Genomic DNA, 12157 nt, shown 5'->3' with positions numbered 1-12157 from the left:
GATTAATTATAGTAACTATCCAAACACACTACATATTTTATTTATAATAATTACACATAAATTCAATAACAAAAAATTTTTATGTTTGAGAAGAGATTCCGTAAAAGAAAGTGTGACAAAGGGGAATATTTTGTTTACTTATTTTATTAAAGACTATAATTATTCAATTATAACATAAAATATTAGCATAATATTATTTGTGCAGATTGAATATTAACTTAATTAATAATAATATTGTTATCGATACAAGAAGATGTGGATTTGATTATGTGGGATTATAGATAATTTTAAGCATGGTATAAAAAATTATAAATTTCACATATACTTTTATGAGTGGTAGTCAATATTCAATTCAAGATTTTAATTACTTAAATTTATAAGAATATGGCCATAAAAACCATAACACTTAATTTAAATGTAATCCCCATCTAACTATAGTTAGGTAAAATTAGTTGCACCATCAAATTGATAGATACTTTTGGTTTGGTTATTCACTTCCACTTATTACAAAATGATGAAATTACATTTCAATATTAACCTCCACATTAAAATAAAATATCTACATTATTGAAAAGCTTTTTTTCAAATCAAAGGAAAATGTTATCCAGATTGATTTTTTGGAGTTAAGAGTTAAATGAAATAAATACCTTTCAAAAATATGAACATGTAAAAGCATGTTCAATATTTTTTATTGGAAAAAAAGAAATTCAATATTTATTTACAATATTATCCTTTTATGTCAATGTTTACAAGAAAAGCATCAAATGCTAAATTACCCTAGCTTTGAGATAAATGACGCATACAAATATGTTTGATGCTTTCATATACTGAAAAAATTATATCCTAATACATGATGAAATGAGTAGTTTAAAAAAAATTAAAAATTCATATAACATTTATGTAAAATGCATTAAGTATCTAATTTGATTATTTTAAGAAAAATCAAGAATCCTTGTATTGTGTGGCTCGTGTGGTGTTTGATGACCACTCCAGCCATGGGATCTCAAAGCGTGAGAAATGGTCCAGAGGATTGGATAGAGTTATGTCAAAGGGAAGACAAGTCACAAGCTTCTGTTTTATGGTCTCCTATAGACAAAAGTTTTAAGATATGAAAATGATATGAATAAGCATAAAATAGCACATTTTATATATGTGCATTATTTGTTTAGGATTTTGATGATATGACAATTAATACAAAAATACAAAGTGCAATACAGACACATGAATTACCGGATTACCTGATTTAGTTGGGGGGCATAGACAACCCCGTGTTTGATCCGCTTGAGGGATTGGATTGCCCCCTATCCTATTGACAACAAAACCAAACAAATAAATTATCTACAAGGCTTCAAAAAGAACATATTAATTAGGCCTTCAGGTCCATTGTCTATACACAACTTTGAGGGTACACCATATCCATTATCACCACAACACACCCTTAAAGAAAACACTGTAAATTCGAATACATGTTGAACAAGTCTTCTTTCCCTGTCTCTCCTTCAATGCTATTATCCTGGAATGTGGAAACCATATATGGATAGGAAAAATATGTGCCATGATGCATGTTTATGTGTTTAAATATGAACACGTTACTCGCATTTGTGTTTCATTTCATTGCCAAGAGATAAGAAAAAGAATACAAGTCATTCATTCAACTCTTATGTATGAAAGAATCTGGATTTGATTACAAAGAACAATTAGGGAACCAAGATAATGGTCCCACTACCTAGATGGGCAAGAACTGGTAATAACCAGATGAACAGAAAAACTGCTAGAGTTTCGGAGCTATACGAGAGAAATTGTTAGTATACATACATGATTCTGCAGTTAAACGTGATCTAAATATTGCAACGATCATATCCGGAGAACCATGACGAGTTTTCTTCAAGCTTTGATAACTCATGATCTTCACCATTACAGAATGGTTCAAATACTTGTCGCCATTGCTGATCAGTATCATTGGCATCATTGAACTTACCTGTATCATGCTCAGCAATGTCAACATTATCAAAAGTATGTTGTATTGCTTCTTTAGGTAGGCATGATTCTGTAAATTAAACGTGAGAGAAACTGTTACTAATAATACATACATGATTCTGCAGTTAAGTGTGATCTAAATATTGCAACGATCATATCCGGAGAACCATGATGAGTTTTCTTCAAGCTTTGATAACTCACCATCTTCACCATTGTAGAAGGGTTCAAATACTTGTCGCCATTGCTGATCAGAATTGGCATCATGGAACTCACCCGCATCATGCTTGGCAAGGTCAACATTATCAAAAGTATGTTGTGTTCCTTCTTTAGGTAGACGTGATGCTGTAAGTAGCTCATTAAGAGTGCTGATCTCACGTTCGTGTTTTCGCTTTAATTTTTCAATCTGTCTGTGAGCCTTTTCAGTTTCTTGTTCTGATTCCATTGCCCGCTTCTGCAATTATTTTATAACAGATGGATATGAGAACAATGCTAAAATTTTCAACAAGTCTGAAGCTCATGAAACCAAGGGAACAGTTTAATCAAAATCCCAAATGAAGTAAGTATTATGTTCATCCAACAGCCTTACAATTTGAAGCAAACAATATCAAAGCAAAGATATTTTTTACTGCAAAAAGACAGCAGAACTACGTTCTAGACTTTTGGCCATCTAAAGTCTTAAATCCCAGCCCTTCAGCAAAAAGAAAGAAATAGAATTTTATGACTCAGGAAGAGACATGTTCTAAACTTGAGGTAAAAAGATCTGATTCAATAGTTGTAGCAAAAGTTAACTGAAATCACATTAATTTGGTGGGGGAGAGGGGGGGGGGGATATAGTGTCCCTCCATCCACTCATCTTGTAACTTTTGTGATAGTGAATCAATAAACTGACTGAATGTTTCCTACTTAGAAACCAGACTGGACAGACACTTTAACTATCAGCTTTCATTAGAGATGAAAACTTAATGTGTAACAACAATCTTAATATCGAATTTGATAAATGCTGTGCTCGTGAAATATGTCTTTGTTTATGCCTACAGCTCTGCCTGTTGTTTAGTGGAAACTTGAAACAAGTGTTCAAGAAAAAACAATAGCTTAATTACAGTGTATCAAGCAGAAAAGTTAAGAAGTTCATGAAAACGAATATAATAACTTCACTTACTTGGGCAGCAGCCACAGCTTCTTCTGCTTCTTTAAGCCGTACAAGCAATTCACCTGCAGCCTGAACTGCTTCAGCAGTATCCCTTAATTGAGCCTGAAGTCCTCTATTCTCATCCCTAAGGTATCGCCTCTCCTTTTCCCTTTCAACTTTCAATGCAGAAATTTCAGCAGCAAGGGCATTTATGAACTTGGATTCAGCACCCTTGACCCCTGCCCTAGCAGCTGCCTTTTTAACATCATCTATTCCCTCTTGAATATTCCTATGCCTTGCAAGCAATTGCATGTGTTTTTCCTCAAGATCAGCATACTGTTCAAGCATTCTTGCATGTCCCGCCATAGCCATCTGCATTGCTTCCTTCAATTCTTCTGCACATTTCTTCTCCATATCTAGTTCCTGCTTCCTTTTGTCAGCCAGCAACTTACTAGCATCAAGTTCAGTCCTTAATTCCTCCGCAAGGGAAATCCATTTGCCTTCGGCCTCAGTCCACCGGATTCTCTCTTGTTCAAATTTCTCTTCAGCACTCTCCTCATTTGTCTCTGGTATTGCTCTAAGGGGTAGAGGGACATTGGGCTCACATGAATATGTTAACTTCAGTAAAGAATTTCGTCTTCGAGCTGATGTGGAAGAAGGGTCAATATAATACTGTAACTGATTTCTTAAATCCTGAATTTCTTCTAACAACACTTCCCTCTCACCCAAATCATGAAAATTTCGAAAACGCTCCAGCTCATCCTGAGCTCTTTTCAGCTCAATCTTTATTCTTAAAACCTCAGGATGATTCTCATATTTCTCCTTCAGAAGCTGTAGGCAATAGGTAAAAAATGGATATACATACAAATGTTTAACTGAAAAAGAAAAAGAAAAGAACAAAAATATACCTTGTGCTCATGGGTGAGGGAAACAAGCTCTTCTTCCATGAATTCCTCAGTAGGTAAAACACCATCCATAAGGCTCTCAAGGTGAAGAATTTTATCCTCCCTTGTCTGCCCTATAATAGCATTGCACTCTCGCTCATGTTTGTACTGTTGCACCTGTAAATAGTAGCCCATAATAAATTTAACATCAACAATTCTCAACGATGATGATGGCTGATAGTAAAATTACCAAGAAACCTACCAAACGGTTTAATTGCATTATTTCAGAAGCTTGCTTGGCACAGAACTCTTCAAGAGCCATTTCTGTCCTGATAGATCCAGCCAAAACCTTCTCCACTGCCTGTGCAATACAAAGGTAAAATAATGTCAGTGATGCAGAAGATATAAATCTCAAAAGCTAGGACTTGATACTTCTTGCCTTCGGGACTTGCTTCTTGGTTTTGTCACCAGAATCGGACTCATCAACAGGATCTAATTGCAGGTTAGAGTTTTCAGGATCCTCTTTGCCATCTAGGTTTGTTCTCTGTGTACAATTGCTACATAGAAATACTACTGGGTCTACTTCTTGTGGAAAAGTTTGAACGCCAACATCAACTTTTCTAGCTGCAAGGATTGGCTTAGAATCAGCAGGTTTTAATGAAAAACGAAATGATGACCTCCTCAATGCCAAACTCTGTCGGTGACTATCAATAATCTCAAGACCACGGTGGAGGCTAGCTGCTAAATGTTCGGTTGGTGTGACCCGCATAGTCTCTGATTTATCATCCCTAAGATCTTTCTGTGAAGCAGAGTACATTGATGATGTCCTCAGACTCTTCCTACTCTGATTCACTCTAGGTGAGACACTTGGTGTTGGAGACTTAAGAATTGCAGAAGAATCCCCATCGGTTGTTTCAACAGTTAGCTGGCATGGATCCTGTTTGACACTTTCATGAGCAATAAAAATGTTTGGCGTGTTTGTAGCAGTTTCAACACCATCAACAATCATAATTTCAGAGGTTTTAGGCTCTTCAGAGATTTCTTCCTCCATGTTCACATCAGTATCCTCAGCATCTTGCACTTTAAAAGTTTCAGATGAGTTAGGCACTAGATCACCAGCGCATCCATTTTCAGAGGTAGTATTTCCCGAAATTGATTCAATTATCTCTTGTTTGGTTAATTCATTTGAAGGGAGATATATATCTGCTGGTTGCAGACCTATTTGAGCACATAAATCCTCAACAGCTTCCTCATCAATTTCCATCTCCTCATCACCATCTTCATCAACATGAGGTAATGTCCTTGGATGATGGAGGCTAAATTTTAACAAGTTCAAGCTCCTACGGGCATTCCATCCAGTTGAGTAACTTCCATTTGGATCAGTTTGGTTGTTTCCATTAGATTTCATACGATGGAGTTCATCCTGCATGATTCCCTCCACATTTTATATATTTGCATATTTGATCACATAACTGATAAGGGAAAAAAACTGATTATGAGAACATACCTTCAACTGTCGAATCACTTCTCGCAGAAAATTTACATCATCCTGCATTACTTCATTAACAACTGCCTTGTTCTTGATTGCCTTTGCACGCTGAGCAAATCGTAGTGTGCTGAATGTTTCACTCTTACAGCTGCATTATGACTCATGTAAACTTCCCTCGGACAAAAAGGGGGGGGGAGTCTTAAATAAAATAAGAGCAGCTATCACGTTACCTCTGTGCTGGAGAAATTGCACAGACCATGGCTAATTTTGCATTGCCACCAAGAGATTCCTGCAATAAAAATGTCAACTTGGAGTCTCTGTAGGGAATATGCCTTTGCTTTCCAGTTTGGGAAACTTCAGCGAGGATGTTTATCAAGTTCCTGAACTCCAAAATTAAATAAAATTATCAAAAATCTAAGAGCCTGGGCCTCTTGATCCATGAAAACATGCTTATGCAACAAAGAAGCAAGAAAACATGGCATAATTAGATCTGAATTGAGCAATTGTCCCCATACATCATATCACATAGACCTTTTATGTATCAAAAACTGTAATCCACAAACTCAATTTTTTTCTACAGACAATATCCTTTCAGTCAAATATATGCTAAAAATAGTTTTCTTTAAATTTTGGACATACATTTTCTTACTATAACTTATTTTTATTGCATTTTTACATTTTTTGTAACAATGCTCTGTACTTTATTTGGCAACTATTTGAAATTAAAAGATTCAGAAAATGCCGATGCCTACTACTACACTGTAGTCAAAAGTTGAAAGATCCACCTTTTAGAACAATAAGGTAACAGCTAGAAGTTGAATATAGAGTTTCAATAAAAGATGATCTGAAAGAAGACATGCACATGAAAGAAAAGATAGAAAGAGCATACCCAAGCTGTGAGAGTGAACGGTTAATATTTCCTGCCTCCTTTAAGCGTTCCCCTGCAGCACCAGTTAATTTTTGTCTCTCTGAGCCTGCTAAATCAACAAGATTTATTCGGCTTGTTTTAAAGCTGCTTACACCATCGGCCACACTCTGCAAGAAAAGAGAGTTCTTCAGAATCCTCAAGTATAATTGAGAGAGAAAAACCCATGAAAAATAGGAGATATTCTCCAATTGTTCTGCAGATGATTAGATCCTTGTAATTTTATTATTTACAAAATTAACAATTGAACAAATTAGAGATTGATGCCATTATTAGGTTCGACAAACTTGTAAACTAACAAGATGTATATTTGCTCAAACATAACAATAAAAAAAATTCGACAAATCATGTGAAATTCAAAGCATTATTACCTTACATCGAGACTCAACAACACAAGTAAAGACACTATGTGAACGGGAACTTTCAGCATTGATACTAGTCGCACCTGTCCTTCTATTTGATAATCCCTGCATTGTTTTTGTAGTGAAGCTTGTGAATATAATTATTTGATTGAAATTTAACAGTCAAGTTTCTATTTGCTTTTACCAAATTGGAATAAACTGATCAAGATAATAAGAAGTACATACAAGTGTTCCTTTCTATAAGAAAAAGTTTAATGCTATTATTCTAAACATAAAGAGAAGTTCTACAAAGCAAAAAACCAAATAGCAGCCAAAGCATTGGAAAGTATAAAAAACACACAAAAACAACCTTTATCAACAGCTGGGTCACGTCCTTCATCGAACTTACATACTCCTCTGTCAAATTCTCAACATAAACACCAGATTTTACATCTTCCCTTATCTGGATGAAAATCATAAACAGTCTAAGAAAACAAAAACAAAAAAATAATCCTAGGAAAGAGTATTTGAAAAGTTATTTATGATGAACCATTCTACCTGCAAGTTTCTTTGATTTGGATCCAATAAATCCGTGATTTGCTCATTATAGATCTGCAAAAGAAAAATAAAAAAATAAGTGGTAAGGAATAAGAACAATGAAAAGCTAAACAGTTCGATTATTATCAAAATTCAGTATCACAACAAGTAAATTAACTCTACCTCAAGAAAAGAACAGCGACATTGGTACTTGAGTTGTTTGTCAGCATGCTTAATTTGCTCCTATAACACAGAAGGTCAAAAAACAAATAGTCCATTCAAAACATAAATATTGATGAAAATAGTAGAAACTTTTATGGTTTTACCTCATTTATACGAGCAAAAAGCCGCTCAAACACACGGGGAGTTAAGCCTTGTTGATCACTTGATAAATTTTCTTCCAACAAGGCGTTGGCTGGACCCCAAATGGTATAAGTCTTTCCACTTCCAGTCTAGTGACAATCAATGAATTCACACACACAAATCAAAAAGTTATAAATCCATTCAAGAGTAATTCGAAGATTATAAATGAAAGAAAATGAAGAAGCAAGTACCTGGCCATAAGCAAACACCGAACTGTTAAACCCGGCAAGACAATTTTCGACCAGAGGTGCTCCTACAAGCTGGAAGATATCTAGCTGCATTTTTAAGAGGAAACAAAATTTAGGGTATTTCACAAATAATCAAACAAAGGGAAACTAAAGAAACAAAAGATGAGGGCGTCAGTACCTGAGTTGCATCCGAGCTGGCAACTGAGTCAAACGTGAAGGTTTGCCCATTGATACTCAAAGAATCACTAGTAACTTTCTGAACAATCGTGTCCCCTTCTTCCTCTTCTTTAATTGGTGGCCGCATCCGTACAACCACCTAAAACAAACAATAATAAAGAAAAAGAAAGTTCAAAAATTGAAATCTAAGAAATTAAATTAAATTGATTCAGAAGAGAAAAACCTTGACACCGGAATCCGAAATTCCAGAGAGGGAGGCATTGTCGGGGAGGGTTTCGGCATAAAGTTTGCGCTTGAGAGGGTTGGAGGAGGGCGGGCGAGGAGGCAACTGAGACTTGAACTTGGCGGTTGATGTGGGGGAAGGTTGGGAGTTGGGATCGGGCGGCGGGGCGTTTTCTTTGGAGGGTTTAGGGTGTTTACGTTTGGATTTAGAAGGGGTAGGGTTTGGGGAAGAAGGGGTGTTCTCCATCGGCTCTCTCAAGATCGTGTTTCTTGGTAACATGAAATGCTTCATATTTCTTTCCTTTGGACAGAAAGGAAAAAGGGAGAGAAAGGGGGGGGGGAGATTTAGGGCAAGGAAGCGAGAGAGATGGAGTGAAAGCAAAAAACAATAACAAGTCACAGAAATGTAGCCGTTAGAGAGCAAACAAAACACAGATTGAAATTTTTTTATCTATTTTTTTTAAATGAAAACTGTGGATTTGAATTTGTGATGTTGGATCTGGAGCGTTTTTTTAATGGAATAAACCCTGCGTGTCCTGGGCCCACTTTCCAATACGACGTCGTTCTTTTTTGGACGGCCCAGATTTCTTTTTTCAGTCAATTAGCCAATCTACAAGTTTCTTTAGCAGCTAATTTAACATAATCATTAGAGTTGAGCTCATAATTATTCGAATTTGTAATTATTTAGTTTTAAAAAAAATTCTCTTTTCTAATTATTTAGTCTAAAAAATTTTGAGTATGAGAAAACCTGATATATGGTCCATGTTGGAAATAAATATAATTTAAACCTCAAAAAATTTAAATTTAGGCAAAAGTTGCATGAAACCTCTTTCATTAGGAATTTGATTGTATTTTATTCTCTTTATTTAAAAATTAAACAAATTAGTATCTAAACATTAGATCAAAGAGTAAACTAGTCCTTCTGTTAAAAGTTTCATCTATTTTTTTTGTTAAAAATTGATTTATGTATGTCAAAATAAGGTACACGTGGCACATCACATATCATTGTCCGATTATTTTGTCAATCACATCAATTTTTAACTGTACAAATTAATAGAATTTTTAAAAGAAATTATCAACTTGTTCTTTAATCTAATGTACAATGACTAGTTTATTTATTTTTTGAGTAAAGAAAATAAAATGCAATCTAATTTTTAGTACAATAATCTTTATTATACCTTTATCTCTGCATTTATAATTTAACCAACATTAATATAGCATACAATTATAATATATATTATATATATAAAACAAAAAAGAATGCAAGTAAAAAGGGAAATTTTAAATTCTAATATCGTTCCAATAATTGTGAAAGCATAAATTACTCTCGATTAAAATATATGAACTTTACTTACTTCTTAGTTTTAATTTAATTAATTAAGTATTAAAATTACAAATATTTTTATAATCAAAATTCATTTAAATAAATAGATTAAATAAATTTCATTGTGTGATTATTACAATTTTTTTTATATAGAATATTAAAGGTAGAGATTAAAATAACACAATTTAAACTTATATCTAATGAATGTTTGATGAATACTTTAACCACAGTTATATTCAAAACAATATTTGAGAGCACTTAATTTTGAATAAAAATAGCTTCTGAGTATTTGTATAATTTAATTTCTTTAAATTTTAATTAATTCACCTAGTTTTTCCAAATCCTAAAATCTATATTTGGAAGTAACACTTTCAACTATTTCCACTACTTTATTTTTGTTTATATTGAGTTATCTTATAGTTTTATATAATAATATTTTTAAAATACTTAAAAATATAATTAAATATGTACATATTTTTTTAAAATTATTTTATATATTTTTTAATGGATTCTTTGACAAATACCTGATTTTAATTCTTTACCTATATTATTTGTAATTCAATTAAACCTAAAAATAATATAATATATTTTAATTATAAGATATATTTCAATTAAACATATTGTTTGACAAGCAATCTGTCAGATTCAAGTTAATTGGTACAACATAAAAAAAAAATTACATCGTTGTTTTCAGTCTTGGAATATATCTTACCTTGCCCTCTCAAAGAACCAACATAAAAAAAATGTTAAATTTTAATTTTACATAATTTCGAAACGTTAAAATCGACTATTTTACTAAAAAAAATTCATTTTTAATTTTATTTACAAAAATAGGTTACTTAAAACTTTATTTACCGGAATGGACCAAAAAATCCAAAACGTGCTTATGTGGAAGCTATTTAAGAGGAAATTTCAAAAAAACGCACTGACGGGGACGCACTTTACCCAATGTCAGCAAAAACGTGCTAAGACATGGGTGCACTTACAAAACAGATCTTTATATAGATCCAAAGTTTTATTTCCCTTGTTTTTTCTGGCAATGTGGGATGTGAGATATGTGTATATATAGATTTATGAATAGGTTTGCAGCTTGTTCCTAGACAATGTAGGATTCCTTCCTCTTTTAATTAATAACATAAAATTAAATGTTACATTATATTTTATAAATTTTTTTACTTATAGAGTTTATTTTTTTTTACAAAAAGTTAATATTTTTTACATTATAAATAAATTTTTTAAGCTCTATAAGTAAAAAAATTATAAAATATAAAATGAGTATGGTAAAATATTAAAAAAATATTTAAGAAATTACTAATAGTTGAGTGATTATTTTGTAATTTTTTAAAATAAGATAGCAAAAAAAAACATAGTTAAGCGACTTCTAATGTAATTTAATCTAGATATAAAAATATGAAAAATAATTATTATATTTTATGTATTTTATGTATATTATATATTTCTATAAGAAAAAATCATTTAACATAATTATATACTATATTTAAATAGATTATCTATCTAGTCAAAATACATCTAAAATAAATTTATTAACATTCATTAGGTGATGAAAATTAAATTAAAATTAGAATTAAAAATTAATGAGTATAGTAAAATATTAAAAAATTAAAAAAGAGATATCAATTTTTTAAAATTACAAAAAAATACTATTTGAGCACCAAATACTCACCATTTATTTATTAATCAAACATTCATAACATAAAATAAAATAATTAATTAATTAATTAAAAGTATAACTTCTAAATTGAAATAATGAAAATTTATTTTAAAAATTAGAATTGCATGGATATTAACTTCAAATATTTAAAATTGAATAGAAGATTACTGCATGTACAAGTTTCATATGTGCAATTTATTCTTTTTTTTAATAGTCCTTTTGTACTTGCTAACAATTCTAAAATGCAACAAGATAAAAGATGTCAAAAGATAATTTTATAATATGAGAAAATGTTAACAAAAATGTAATAAAAATAGAAATTGTTTTGTAAAATATTATAAAATATAGTGTAGCCTTAATCTTAGGTTGTTAGTTAAAAGAAGAAAGAATCTCACATTATCTAGGAATAAGTTGCAAACCTATTCATGGCTCTATATATACACATATCTCACATCCTATATTGTTTAAGAAAACAAGGAAAATGAGAATTTGAGCCTATATAAAGATATGTTTTGTAAGTTTTATTTTCATATTAATTTGTAACACCTTAAAATAAAAAAATTTTGGTGTTGCCACTTTGGGTCTTTATAAAGGTTTATTATCATAAATTTTTAAAAAAAATCTGTTTTTATAATATTTTAGAAAAATGACTTTTTTTTTTGAAAATTTAGTCTGAGCATGGGGTAAGGTGTGCCCACGTCAGTGCACTTTTGTTGACACAGGGTAAAATGCATCCCCGTCAATATGCTTTTTTAAACTTTTTCCTTAAAACGTTTTCACATAGGCACGTTTTAGATTTTTTGACCCATTCCGATAAATAAAATTTTAAGTGACCTAATTTCGTAAATAAAGTTGGAAATAAATTTTCTTTTAATAAAATAGTCGTTAAAATCAATAAAAATTGGTGAATAACTATTTGAACTGATTTT

The 12157-nt window shown here is 31.8% G+C and overlaps 1 protein-coding gene across 3 annotated transcripts; it reads right to left on the bottom strand.

Moving 5' to 3' along the window:
• Window positions 1-1625: 1625 nt before the first annotated feature.
• Window positions 1626-8672, bottom strand: LOC107896975 (kinesin-like protein KIN-12B). 3 transcript variants are annotated; one of them, XM_016822298.2, is made up of 17 exons: window positions 8234-8672; window positions 8012-8149; window positions 7837-7920; window positions 7609-7734; window positions 7466-7525; window positions 7304-7357; window positions 7116-7208; window positions 6776-6871; window positions 6369-6514; window positions 5710-5859; window positions 5498-5627; window positions 4430-5413; window positions 4253-4351; window positions 4015-4167; window positions 3137-3937; window positions 2179-2428; window positions 1626-2047 (listed from the first exon to the last, which is right to left on the bottom strand). In XM_016822298.2, the coding sequence occupies exons 1-17, from the start codon at window positions 8522-8524 to the stop codon at window positions 1839-1841; spliced, it is 3864 nt and encodes a 1287-aa protein (XP_016677787.1). In that variant the 5' UTR covers window positions 8525-8672; the 3' UTR covers window positions 1626-1838. The 3 variants fall into 3 exon arrangements, with proteins under 3 accessions (XP_016677787.1, XP_016677788.1, XP_016677790.1); XM_016822299.2 differs by having other exon boundaries at window positions 1626-1978; XM_016822301.2 differs by lacking the exon at window positions 1626-2047 and having other exon boundaries at window positions 2091-2428.
• Between the last annotated feature and the right edge of the window lie 3485 nt (window positions 8673-12157).

This window comes from Gossypium hirsutum, chromosome A10 (assembly GCF_007990345.1).
Source record: "Gossypium hirsutum isolate 1008001.06 chromosome A10, Gossypium_hirsutum_v2.1, whole genome shotgun sequence".
Taxonomy (NCBI): Eukaryota; Viridiplantae; Streptophyta; class Magnoliopsida; order Malvales; family Malvaceae; genus Gossypium; species Gossypium hirsutum.
Note: the sequence above shows the minus strand (reverse complement) of the source record. Positions and strands in the feature narration are given on the sequence as shown.

Bases quoted from the DNA above. Each gene is read 5' to 3' on its own strand.
- LOC107896975 (XM_016822298.2), bottom strand. From the start codon at position 8,524: ATGAAGCATTTCATGTTACCAAGAAACACGATCTTGAGAGAGCCGATG. The intron at 5,860-6,368 runs GTATGCTCTTTC...TTTGGAGTTCAG, and splicing joins CGTTCACTCTCACAGCTTGG to GAACTTGATAAACATCCTCG. The intron at 5,414-5,497 runs GTATGTTCTCAT...GGAATCATGCAG, and splicing joins AAGTGATTCGACAGTTGAAG to GATGAACTCCATCGTATGAA.